This window comes from Melopsittacus undulatus, chromosome 7, assembly GCF_012275295.1.
Source record: "Melopsittacus undulatus isolate bMelUnd1 chromosome 7, bMelUnd1.mat.Z, whole genome shotgun sequence".
NCBI lineage: Eukaryota > Metazoa > Chordata > Aves > Psittaciformes > Psittaculidae > Melopsittacus > Melopsittacus undulatus.
Window position 1 is genome coordinate 665,228 of NC_047533.1, and position 13,074 is coordinate 678,301.

At 57.4% G+C, this 13,074-nt stretch overlaps 1 protein-coding gene across 1 annotated transcript in view; it reads left to right on the forward strand.

The window, feature by feature from the left end:
* DYSF (dysferlin) overlaps positions 1 to 13,074 on the forward strand; it is an 80,585-nt gene that overhangs the window by 2,302 nt on the left and 65,209 nt on the right. Inside the window, exons 2-12 of the mRNA XM_034064590.1 lie at positions 2,350 to 2,405; positions 3,652 to 3,743; positions 6,950 to 7,055; positions 7,915 to 8,029; positions 8,720 to 8,913; positions 9,023 to 9,151; positions 10,009 to 10,071; positions 10,335 to 10,385; positions 10,480 to 10,510; positions 12,137 to 12,252; positions 12,426 to 12,552. Coding sequence (XP_033920481.1) covers positions 2,350 to 2,405; positions 3,652 to 3,743; positions 6,950 to 7,055; positions 7,915 to 8,029; positions 8,720 to 8,913; positions 9,023 to 9,151; positions 10,009 to 10,071; positions 10,335 to 10,385; positions 10,480 to 10,510; positions 12,137 to 12,252; positions 12,426 to 12,552 — 1,080 coding nt within the window. The remainder of the gene's footprint in view (positions 1 to 2,349; positions 2,406 to 3,651; positions 3,744 to 6,949; positions 7,056 to 7,914; positions 8,030 to 8,719; positions 8,914 to 9,022; positions 9,152 to 10,008; positions 10,072 to 10,334; positions 10,386 to 10,479; positions 10,511 to 12,136; positions 12,253 to 12,425; positions 12,553 to 13,074) is intronic.

The following is a 13,074-nucleotide window of genomic DNA, read 5'->3' on the forward strand; positions in this document are numbered from 1 at the left end:
TTACATTGGGATGGGCAGGAATGGGGCTTGGGAAGGGGTTTGGCTGCTCCCATTCCCAGCAAAGCCTGGGTTCTGTGGGGTGTCCGGCCAGGACTACGACCTGGCCGGACACCCCACAGAACCCAGGCTTTGCTAAGCTCCATCCTTATCCTAAATCCATACAAAATCCTTTCATAGGATCATGGAATGGGTTGGAAGGGACCTTAAAGCTCCTCCAGCTCCAAGCCCTGTGTCCAGCCTGGCCTTGAGCACTGCCAGGGATGGGGTAGGGCTTTCCCGGTGATGGGAAATGGCCATTTTTAGCCCAAGGGATAAAAGGAAGGGAAGGAAAGGGATGAGTGGCTCCTGACTGGGCTTTTCCTGTGCTGGGGGGTGTGGGAATGGTGCTGCTGCAGCACTGGGATCTCTTGTGGGTCTATCCTGCTGTGGTGCTGGGTGCTTGGCCAGGGTGGCTGCTTCTTTCATCCACCCATCCATCCATCCATCCATCCATCCCTCCCTTGATTCATCCATCCATCCATTCATCCATCCCTTTATCCCTCCATCCATCCCTCCCTCCCTCCCTTGATCCCTCCATCCATCCATCCCTCCTTCCATCCCTCCCTCTCTCCCTCAATCCCTCCATCCATCCATCCCTTCATCCCTCCATCCATCCCTCCCTCCCTCGATCCCTCATCCATCCATCCATCTTCTCCATCCATTTACCCATCCATCCACCTCTCCAACTTCTTCCATCCACTTCTGTCCCTCCATCCATCCCTCCATCCACCCACAGCCAAGGCAGGAAGCAGCTCTCATCACCCAAATCACATCCCAAGGGGAATTCCATTGCTCTGCATCCGATGGCCATAAGCCCCAAGCAGGGAGCACACCCTGGACCAAGGGTTGCTGCCCTCGGGCTCAGGGCCACTGTCAGAGGTGCAGTACCCAGGCCCTGCCTCCCACCAGCTCCAGCCCTGCTCCTGCTGCTTCAGCTTGGGAGGTTTGGCAGATTCCTTAAACCTGGAATGGGGAAAGAGGGAGTTAGTGATGCTGAAGTGAGCAGAGAGAGGAGGATGCTGTGAGCAGCAGCATGGGCTCCTGTCACCCCGTGTGCCATATCCACATCCTGGGGCACCCATCTGTCCCCTTCTGTATCCCTCTCTATCCATCTCTCTGATATCCATCTATCATATCTCCTGTCGATCATGTCTCTATCATCTCTCTGTATCCCATCATCCTCCTCCTCCATCCCTGGCAGTGCTCAAGGCCAGGTTGGACACAGGGGCTTGGAGCAGCTGCTCCAGTGGAAGGGGTCCCTGCCCGGGGCAGGGGTTGGAGCTGGAGGAGCTTTAAGGTCCCTTCCATACTAAACTGATCTGGGATTCTATGATCTTGCTATGACATCATATATATATCATATATCATATCAATTATATCATATCAATTATATCATATCAATCATATAATATATCATATATCGTATCATATCTCTATCCCATCTCGTGTCCCCATCTCCTCTCCCTGTCTCCTGCATCCCACCATGGCCCGACCTCGCTGGCCCCGGGCTCTGAGTCACTGCTATTGTTCACCTCTTCCTCTTCCTCTTCCCCCCAGTGCCTCCTGTTACACAGCCCTGCAGGCTCATGGCCAGAGCTCGGTGTGACCTGAGGGTCCTGGCTTCAGGCTGCTGCTGTGGGGGGGTCCTGGGGTCCCCCCAGTGCTGCAGGGCCTTGGCTTTGGGCTGCAAACAGGGATGGGGCTGAATCCTTGTCCCTGCATCCCGGTCCCTGCATCCCCATCCCTGCATCCCTGTCCCTGCATCCCTGTCCCTGCATCCCCATCCCTGCATCCCTGTCCCTCCATCCCCATCCCTGCATCCCTGTCCCTGCATCCCCCTCCCTGCATCCCCCTCCCTGCATCCCCCTCCCTGCATCCCCATCCCTGCATCCCCATCTCTACATCCCCATCCGCATCCATTGGGGTGTCCATTGGCCAGCCCCATGTTGTAGCACCCAACTGATGATCACAGGGTTCTGGGTCCCCTTTTGGGCTGTACTGAGGTTTGGGTGCAGGGGGGTGATGTCCCCATTGCACCTCTCACCCTGGAAACCCACCCGGGAGCCTTGGGGAGCATCTTCTGTACCCTGCTCATGGGGAAACTGAGGCCCAAGCCATTGAGGTGCCTTGTCTGGGGTTTCCAGCAGGGTCCTGAGGCCCATCTGTGCACACCATGACCCATCCTATGTGTGAGGAGCAGGGCCTGATCCTGCTCCTGGAGCTGTGGATGCCACTGGAGGGTCCCAACCCCTTCCTATGGGGGATGGAGCTCAGCTCTGGGGTCTGAGCCATGTGTGTTGTTCCCTGCAGGGGTCAAGAAGAGAACTAAAGTCATCAAGAACAATATCAACCCTGTATGGAACGAGGTGAGTGTGTCCCCATCTCCATCCCCATCCCATTCCCATCCTGGTCCCCACCTCCATCCCCATCCCATTCCTCTCCCGGTCCCCATCTCCATCCCCATCCCATTCCCATCCTGGTTCCCATCTCCATCCCCATTCCATTCCCCTTCCAGTCCCCATCTCCATCCCCATCCCATCCTCATCCCTGTCCCCATCTCCATCCCCATCCCATTCCCCTTCCAGTCCCCATCTTCATCCCCATCCCATCCTCATCCCTGTCCCCATCTCCATCCCCATCCCATCCTCATCCCTGTCCCCATCTCCATCCCCATCCCATTCCTCTCCTGGTCCCCATCTCCATCCCCATCCCATCCTCATCCCTGTCCCCATCTCCATCCCCATCCCATTCCTCTCCCGGTCCCCATCTTCATCCCCATCCCTTTCCCATCCCGGTCCCCATCTCTATCCCCATTCCATTCCCATCCTGGTCCCCATCTCCATCCCCATCCCATTCCCATCCTGATCCCCTATCCCCATCCCCATCCCCATTCCCACCCCATAGGGAGCAGCAGGGGATGCTGTGGGCCATGGTACAAGCCCAACCAGGTGCCCCAAGGCCAAGGTGATGCCCGGGGGCTGCATCCATGGAGGGTTTGAGGCTGATCCCATTCTGTGCAGCTCCAGCAGCAGCAATGGATGGGATGGAGCCAGCTCCAGCCCTTTGCTCCCACCCCTTCCCCTTCCATCAAGATCTTATCGGGGCTGAGCACACACATTGGGAGAAGCCTTTAAACACATCAGGCTCCATGGAAAACAAGTGTTTTACCCATCAAGCCAGTGAGGGAAGGGGATGGTTCCAGCTCCTTCTTCCTCCCAACCCTGACCTCTGCTTCCCTGTGGCAGCACTGGAGGAAAAGGGATTTTAAGGAGCAAATGGATGTTATTGTGGTGTCAAAGTGGTGCCTGGGAGCTCCTGCAGCTTCAATCCATGAGGAGAGGAAGGGCTTTTCCCAGGGCACACTGAGGTTTGTGCTCAGTGATGGGATGGAGCCATGGAATGGGGTGGAAGGAGCTTAAATCCCATCCAGCTCCAACCCCTTCCACTGGAGCTGCTCCAAGCCCCTGTGTCCAACCTGGCCTTGAGCCCTGCCAGGGATGGGGATGTGGGTTGGGATCCTCACCCCCTGTGGTACCAGAGCTGCTTGATGTGAGCATCATGGCTCTGCCTGGGCACTGATCCTGGCTCTTCTCTGCTTCCTTCTTCCTCCAGGGCTTCGAGTGGGACCTGAAGGGAGCTCCCCTGGATGCTGGTGCTGAGCTCACCATCGTTGTGAAGGACCATGAGACCATGGGGAGGAACAGGTGGGAGCAGCAGCAAGTGTGGGATGTGAGGAAGAGGAGGCCATGGGGATGGTGCAGGGCTGGAGCATCCCTGCTGGGAGCCAGGCTGGGGAGCACAGACAGGAGAAGGGGAGAGCTGAGAGCAGCTCCAGTGCCTAAAGGGGCTGCAGGAAAGCTGGAGAGGGGCTTGGGACAAGGGATGCAGGGATGGGATGAGGAGCTTGGGACAAGGGATGCAGGGATGGGATGAGGAGCTTGGGACAAGGGATGCAGGGATGGGATGAGGAGCTTGGGCTTCCAGCTGGGAGAGGGAAGAGCTGGATGGGATACAAGGAAGTTCTTCCCTATGAGGGTGGTGGGACATGGGAATGGGTTGAAGCTGTGGCTGCCCCATCCCTGGCAGTGCTCAAGGCCAGGTTGGACACAGGGGCTTGGAGCAGCTGCTCCAGTGGAAGGGGTCCCTGCCCAGGGCAGGGGTTGGGAATGGATGGGATTTAAGCTCCCTTCATCCCAACCCTTCCATCATTCCCAAGCCACACAAACAGGGTTCAGCCTCTTCCCAGTTTCCCTGTGTCCCTTCCCAGCCCCAACTGCCCTGTGCAGTGGGGTGGCTGGAGCTGCATTCCATGGCCAAGGAACACCGGGAATGAGGGCAGGGAGCACATGGACCATGGTGTCCTGTGCCACCATGGGATCACCGGTGCCATGAGTCCCCAGTGATGGGCGCTTGGCTCTATAGGGGTGAGGCAGCTCCAGGCTCATTCCCAGTGCTGGGAAGGACGGGATTCACACAGCAAACACCTTATGGATTCCCTATGGGATCAGACACCCTCCATGGGATCTCCCTCTTTGCCATGGTTGCATTGGGAAGCAGAGTGGGAGCTGATGGTGCTGCCCTGGCACCTCCATCCCAGCCACCTACAGCATTCCATGTTTCATCCATTGCTCCTTGGGCCGGGATTGCTGCTTCCATAGGGAGGAAACCTCAGGAAGTCATTTGTTTCTGGCCGGAGGAGGGTGGGATTTGCTGCCCTGCTCCGGTGTGAAGGATCCCATTGCCATGGAGCTGATGCCGGCTTCGCTCCTGGGATGGGAGCCAAAGGACATGGAATTTGGGTTCATTCCAGCTCGGTGGCGTCGGGAATGTCTATAAATAGAGAGGATGGGAAAAGGGACCGGATCCTGGTGCAGGAGGTTCCAGTGCTCCGTGGGGAGGAGCTGCCCCACTGTGACCCATAGGGAGCGGGATTCATCCCATTGCTGGCACAAGGATGGGGGAGTTTGGCTTCTCCTTCCCTTGGATCCCAGCCCACCCAAGCTGTGGCCGGTGGTTAATGCCCTGTCCTCTGCTGCTGCCATTGGGAATCATGGAATGGTTTGGGTTGAAGGGGCCTTAAGATCCCATCTCAATCCCCCCTCGGGCAGGTTCAAGCCGTTCCCATTGGCCTGTCCCTGCATCCCTTGTCCCAAGCCAAGAGCCCATCCATCAACCCCATTCCTCTTCCATTCAGTCCAAAACCCCACTGAAGACCCCAGGTGGGGAGTATCTGTGGGGAGCATCTGTGGGGAGCATCTGTGGGGAGCATCTGTGGGAGCATCTATGGGGAGCATCTTTGGGGAGCATCTATGGGGAGCATCTATGGGGAGCATCTGTGGGAGCATCTGTGGGGAGCATCTATGGGGAGCATCTATGGGGAGCATCTGTGGGGAGCATCTATGGGGAGCATCTATGGGGAGCATCTATGGGAGCATCTATGGGGAGCATCTATGGGGAGCATCTATGGGGAGCATCTGTGGGGAGCATCTATTGGAGCATCTATGGGGAGCATCTATGGGGAGCATCTATGGGGAGCATCTATGGGGAGCATCTATGAGGAGCATCTATGGGGAGCATCTGTGGGGAGCATCTATGGGAGCATCTGTGGGAGCATCTGTGGGGAGCATCTATGGGGAGCATCTATGGGGAGCATCTGTGGGGAGCATCTATGGGAGCATCTATGGGAGCATCTGTGGGGAGCATCTATGGGAGCATCTATGGGAGCATCTGTGGGGAGCATCTATGGGAGCATCTATGGGAGCATCTGTGGGGAGCATCTATGGGAGCATCTATGGGAGCATCTGTGGGGAGCATCTATGGGAGCATCTATGGGGAGCATCTATGGGGAGCATCTGTGGGGAGCATCTGTGGGGAGCATCTGCGCCTCTCCCCTTGCCCACTGCAGCAGTCAGAGAAGGCCCCAGCTCACTGCTTGCCTCCAGCACCATCCTGCATCAGCTCGGGGTCAGCTGGTGCAGGGCCTTGGCTTTGGGCTGCAACGAGGGATGGGGCTGCACCCCCATCCCTGCATCCCTGTCCCTGCATCCCCCTCCCTGCATCCCTGTCCCTGCATCCCTGTTCCTGCATCCCTGTCCCTGCATCCCCATCCCTGCATCCCCATCCCTGCATCCCCATCCCTGCATCCCTGTCCCTGCATCCCCACCCCTGCATCCCTGTCCCTGCATCCCCATCCCTGCATCCCTGTCCCTGCATCCCTGTCCCTGCATCCCCATCCCTGCATCCTTGGTACCTGCAGCCCGTGCCCATGGCCCAGAGGTGGTGCTGGCTTTAACCAGAGCGTGCCGGAGCCGTGGTGGCTCAGACCCTTTATGTTCCCTTTGGGGCTGAGCCCCAGCCCAGTACTGCAAGCCCCATCCCTACTGTGTGAAACCAGTGCTGTTTAACTCCCATAGGCACATTGGGTGTCTCTGTAACCTCCTGCATTCCCTGTGTTCCAGAGGGATCTGCTCCATGATCCCATCCTGCTGTCCGAGCAGTCCGAGGGGTTTCCAGGCTCTGGGAAGCAGCATCACTGGATCTGCTCCATGGGGAACTGGTGCTGCTGGATGGGGCAGGAAGGGTTTATGGAGGCTGTGATGCTGAAGCTCCATAGGGAACAATCGGTGGTGGGAAGTCCTCCTGGATGGTGACATATGGGAATGGAGATGATGTTCCCACCTCCAGTGCTACCCAACCCCTTGGCCTTGGTTGTCCCCATTAGGGTCTGGGGCCCTGGTCCCTCCATGTGCATCCCATTGGTGAGGATGGGATAACGCCCCATAGATGCTGGTCCCAGTTGGGTCCCACTGGATGCCCATGGGAGCTGCTGAAGGTGTTCCCAGTGCATCCCAGCCCATGGATGGGTCCTGGTGCTGGGATTGGTGCTGAGCCCCCATTGCTCCTCATGCAGGTTCCTGGGGGAAGCGCGGGTGCCCCTACGGGATGTGCTCAGCTCCCCCAGCCTGGCTGCATCCTACAACCTGCCCCTTATGGACACCAGGAAACAGGCGACGGGGGTGAGTGCGCAACGGCCTTCCCATTGCAGCCCAGTTAGAGACCAGTGTGAGCAATGCCCTGCCCATTGCACCCCAGTTAGAGCCCAGTGTGAGCAATGCCCTGCCCATTGCACATCCCAGTTATAGCCCAGTGTGAGCAATGCCCTGCCCATTGCACCCCAGTTAGAGCCCAGTGTGAGCAATGCCCTGCCCATTGCACATCCCAGTTAGAGCCCAGTGTGAGCAATGTCCTGCCCATTGCACATCCCAGTTATAGCCCAGTGTGAGCAATGCTCTGCCCATTGCACATCCCAGTTAGAGCCCAGTGTGAGCAGTGCCCTGCCCATTGCAGCCCAGTTAGAGACCAGTGTGAGCAATGTCCTGCCCATTGCACATCCCAGTTAGAGCCCAGTGTGAGCAGTGCCCTGCCCATTGCACATCCCAGTTAGAGCCCAGTGTGAGCAATGCCCTGCCCATTGCACATCCCAGTTAGAGCCCAGTGTGAGCAATGCCCTGCCCATTGCAGCCCCAGTTAGAGCCCAGTGTGAGCAATGCCCTGCCCATTGCACATCCCAGTTAGAGCCCAGTGTGAGCAATGCCCTGCCCATTGCACATCCCAGTTATAGCCCAGTGTGAGCAATGCCCTGCCATTGCACATCCCAGTTAGAGCCCAGTGTGAGCAATGCCCTGCCCATTGCATCCCAGTTATAGCCCAGTGTGAGCAATGCCCTGCCATTGCACATCCCAGTTAGAGCCCAGTGTGAGCAATGCCCTGCCCATTGCACATCCCAGTTAGAGCCCAGTGTGAGCAATGCCCTGCCCATTGCACATCCCAGTTAGTGTTCCTGACACCCCTTTAATGCTGTTTCCTGTCTTCCAGGCTTTCCTCCTGCTGCAGGTCTCCTACATCCCCCCTCCAGGATCTCCTCCCCTCTTTCCTCCCCCTGCTCCCCCTGAGCCATCTCCGGCTGCTGCTGAGTCTGACTCGGTCCCTGGTGAGCAGATCCCTCCTGTGCCCCATGGATCTCGTCCTTCCCACCTGGATCCCTCACCTGTGCTCCCAGCTCAGAACCAGACCGGATGGGAAAGCCCTTTAGGGTCACCCAGTCCAACCATTCCCATTGCTGCCAATGCCACCCCTGCCCCATGGCACTGAGAGCAGCATCCTCAGCTCTGTTCAACCCCTGCAGGGCCGGTGCCTGCAGCCCTGCCCTGGGCAGCCTGTTCCAATGCCTGAGCACCCTCTGGGGCAGGAATTGTTCCTCAGCTCCATCTAAACCTGCCCTGGTGCAGCTTGAGGCTGGTTCCTCTTGTCCCATCCCTTGTTCCTTGGGAGCAGAGCCCAGCCCCTCCTGGCTCCATCCTCCTGCAGGCACTTGGAGGGAGCCATCAGGTCCCCCCTGAGCCTTCTCTTCTCCATCTGAGCCCCCAGCTCCCTCAGCCCTTCCCCATCTCTTGTGCTCCAGGCCCTGCTCCAGCTCCATTCCCTTCTCTGGCCCCATCCAGCCCCTCAAGGTCTCTCCTGCAGTGAGGGGCCCAGAGCAGAGCACAGGATTCAGGTGCAGCCTCCCCAGTGCACAGGGGCACAATCCTGCCCTGTCCCTGCTGCTGCACTGGTGCTGGTACAGACCAGGATGCTCAGCTCCATCACTCACAGTCTCCATCCTCTTCCTCACCCCATCCAGAGACAACCGGAGAGGAGGAAACAGAGGATCAAGGAGCTACAGGGGATGAGATGGAGCCTTCCTCATCCTCGGGGCCACCCGGCTCCGAGCCCCCCTCGCTGCCCCATAAGCCCCCAGTGCCCCATGTGCATGGGGTGAAGAGGAGGAGGAGCTCATCCAAAAAGCCCCTGTCCAACAAGCCCCAGGACTTCCAGGTTGGTTGGGATGAGCTGCATCCTATGGGGCATCCATCCCCCCAGTGGTCCCCATCCCATGGCAGGACCAACCCGGGCACCCTGTGCCCTGTTCTCCCTCTCATCCCAGATCAGGGTGAGGATCATCGAGGGCCGGCAGCTCCCGGGGGTCAACATCAGGCCCGTGGTGAAGGTGACGGCTATGGGGCAGACCAAGAGGACGCGGATCCGCAAAGGAAACAGCCCCTTCTTTGATGAGGTGAGGGGGGAACCTGTTCTGAGCACTGGGAAAGGGTTGGGAATGTCGTGGGATGGGGTCCTGAGTGGTGGGAATCCTGGGGAATTCCAGATGCTGGGATGCAGCCATGGGGATTGCACAGCCCCTTTGGAAGGATGGGCTTGGGTCTCACCTAAGGGGAGGGAAGGAGCCTATGGAGCTGGGGCATTGGAGAAGCTGGGGCTGGACTTCACCTGCTCCAAGCACTGGGAAAGGGTTGGGAATGTCGTGGGATGGGGTCCTGAGTGATGGGAATCCTGGGGGAATTCCAGATGCTGGAATGCAGACATGGGGATTGCATGGTCCCTTTGGAAGGATGTTGGTACTCATGGGCTTGGGTCTCATCTAATGGGAGGGAAGGAGCCTGTGGGGCATGGGAGAGGCTGGGGCAGGCCTTGCTCCAAGCACTGGGAAAGGGTTGGGAATGTCGTGGGATGGGGTCCTGAGTGATGGGAATCATGGGGAAGTCCAGAAGTTGGGATGCAGCCATGGGGATTGCACAGCCCCTTTGGAAGGATGTTGGTACTCATGGGCTTGGGTCTCATCTAATGGGAGGGAAGGAGCCTATGGAGCTGGGGGCATGGGAGAAGCTGGGGCTGGACTTCACCTGCTCCGAGCACTGGGAAAGGGTTGGGAATGTCATAGGCTGGGGTCCTGAGTGATGGGAATCATGGGGAAGTCCAGAAGTTGGGATGCAGCCATGGGGATTGCACAGTCCCTTTGGATGGATGTTGGTACTCATGGGCTTGGGTCTCACCTAATGGGAGGGAAGAAGCCTATGGAGCATGGGATAGGCTGGGGCAGGACTTCACCTGCATCCTCCCCCTTCCTTCCTGCAGACCTTCTTCTTCAATGTCTTCGAGTCACCCTCCGAGCTGTTTGATGCCCCCATCTTCATCACGGTAATGGAACCATGAAACCATGGAATGGGATGGGATGAAGGGACCTTAAAGCTCCTCCAGCTCCAATCCCTTGCCATGGGCATGGACCCCTTCCACTGGAGCATCTTGCTCCAAGCCCTGTGTCCAACTGGGATCCATCACCCTGTCCCTTTCCCTGCAGCACCCATGGGATCACATCCCCATTCCCACCCAGGCACGCAGTGGGTGCTCCATCCTGCTGGATTTGGGATGGATTCACTGCTTCTCCTCCCTTTCACCCACAGGTTGTGGACTCCCGATCGTTCCGGACGGATTCGGTGATCGGGGAATTCCGGGTAAGGCTGTGCTGTGTCCTGTGCCCCTATTCCTGCCTGTTCCATGCTGACCCATAGCTGGACACTGACCTTCCTTCTCTGCTCTATTGCACAGATGGACATCGAGACCGTTTACTCCGAGCCAAGTGAGTCAGATCCAGGCCAGGGTCACCTCCTGCTTTAGGAAGCCTCTTCTTAGGGCTCAGCATCAGCACAAGGCTCTCCTGAACCTGGATGTGTCCTTGTATCCATCACCACCACCCATTCCTCCTCCCATTCCCAACACATACATCACTTCCAGACCATCCTGCCTCCATTGGGATGCTAGGAAGCTCCATCAGCACAGCCCAGATCGTTGCATTTTGTCTTGAATCTGGATCCTTTTTATCTATCAGTTTATGGCAGAGAAGGTAAAATGATGCTGCTGAAGGTTTTCCTGCCCTAAGCACTGCAGGGAACGTGGGGATCTTGGCTGTAAGGAGTTAAGAACCTTGATAACGTGCTTGAGCTCTTGGTCAGCCCCGAAGAGGTCAGGCAGTTGGACTGGATGATCATTGGTGGTCCCTTCCAGTTGAAGTTGCTTCCCCCCCTTCTCTTTCCCCTTCTCTTTCCCCTTCTCTTTTCCCTCCTCTTTCCCCTTCTCTTCCCCCTTCTCTTTCCCCTTCTCTTTTCCCCTTTCCCCTTTCTCTTCCCCCTTCTCTTCCCCCTTCTCTTCCCCCTTCTCTTTCCCCTTCTCTTCCCCCTTCTCTTCCCCTTTCTCTTTCCCCTTCTCTTTCCCCTTCTCTTTCCCCTTCTCTTCCCCCTTCTCTTTCCCCTTCTCTTTTCCCCTTTCCCCTTTCTCTTCCCCCTTCTCTTCCCCCTTCTCTTCCCCCTTCTCTTTCCCCTTCTCTTCCCCCTTCTCTTTCCCCTTTCTCTTTCCCCTTCTCTTCCCCCTTCTCTTTCCCCTTCTCTTTTCCCCTTTCCCCTTTCTCTTCCCCCTTCTCTTCCCCCTTCTCTTCCCCCTTCTCTTTCCCCTTCTCTTCCCCCTTCTCTTCCCCTTTCTCTTTCCCCTTCTCTTTCCCCTTCTCTTTCCCCTTCTCTTTCCCCTTCTCTTCCCCCTTCTCTTCCCCTTTCTCTTCCCCCTTCTCTTCCCCCTTCTCTTCCCCCTTCTCTTTCCCCTTCTCTTCCCCCTTCTCTTTCCCCTTCTCTTCCCCCTTCTCTTCCCCTTTCTCTTTCCCCTTCTCTTTCCCCTTCTCTTTCCCCTTCTCTTTCCCCTTCTCTTTCCCCTTCTCTTTCCCTTTCTCTTCCCCCTTCTCTTTCCCCTTCTCTTCCCCCTTCTCTTTCCCCTTCTCTTCCCCTTTCTCTTTCCCCTTCTCTTCCCCCTTCTCTTCCCCCTTCTCTTTCCCCTCCTCTTTCCCCTTCTCTTTCCCCTTCTCTTCCCCCTTCTCTTCCCCTTTCTCTTTCCCCTTCTCTTTCCCCTTCTCTTCCCCCTTCTCTTCCCCCTTCTCTTTCCCCTCCTCTTTCCCCTTCTCTTTCCCCTTCTCTTCCCCTTTCTCTTTCCCCTTCTCTTTCCCCTTCTCTTTCCCCTCCTCTTTCCCCTTCTCTTTCCCCTTCTCTTTCCCCTTCTCTTTCCTCTTTCCCCTCCTCTTTCCCCTCTCCATTTCCATTCCTAACCCATCCCATCTAAAACCAATCCTCAGTTACCATACCCTGGTCCCCAATAGCACCCTGGCAGCCGTGTCCCTGCCTGTCCGAGGGTCACCCCATGGATCCCAGCCTCTTTCCTCCCCTAGAACACGCTTTCCTTAGGAAGTGGCTGCTCCTCTCCGACCCCGAGGACTTCTCCGCGGGGGCCAAGGGCTACCTGAAGGTCAGCATCTTCGTGCTGGGGCCTGGAGATGAGGCTCCGGTGAGTACTGAGCATCCACAAGGATGGATGGCTCCTTCCAGCCATGGAATTCCACCATCCTGGTCCATCCAACCCCTGCTTCCATCTCCCTCCATTGTGGTGCTGGTGTCAGCCCTTGCTGCTCATTCTGGGACTGTTGGGAAGCTGGGATGTGTTATCCTCTTATCCCACAGCTGGAGAAGAAGGAGGTGTCTGAGGACAAGGAGGACATCGAGGGCAACCTCCTGCGCCCCACTGGGGTCACCCTGCGAGGAGCCCACTTCTGCCTCAAGATCTTCAAAGCTGAGGACTTGCCCCAGAGTAAGAGAAGGCTCCGGGATGGAGCATCCCATATCCAGCCCTTTTCCATGCAGAGGGTTGTGATGTGCTGGAGAGGGAGCAGGGCACAGACATGGGAACCTTGGCCATGGCCTTGGTCCTAAGACTGGGTAGATATGGGTCTGTAATGTACTGGGGGATGAGTCTCATGGGATCCCAACCTGGTTTGGGATGAAGGGAGCTTAAATCCCATCCAGCTCCAACCCCTTCCACTGGAGCAGCTGCTCCAAGCCCCTGTGTCCAACCTGGCCTTGAGCACTGCCAGGGATGGGGCAGCCACAGCTTCTCCATTCAACCCCTTCCAATGTCCCCCCACTTTCCTTGTATCCCATCCCAGTCTCCCCTCGGGCAGGTTCAAGCCATTCCCCTTGGCCTGTCCCTACATCCCTTGTCCCAAGCCCCTCTCCAGCTTTCCTGCAGCCCCTTTAGGCACTGGAGCTGCTCCAAGGCCTCCCCAGAGCCTTCCCTTTAACTGGTGCACACTGGTTTTGCCCACCTGGCTCA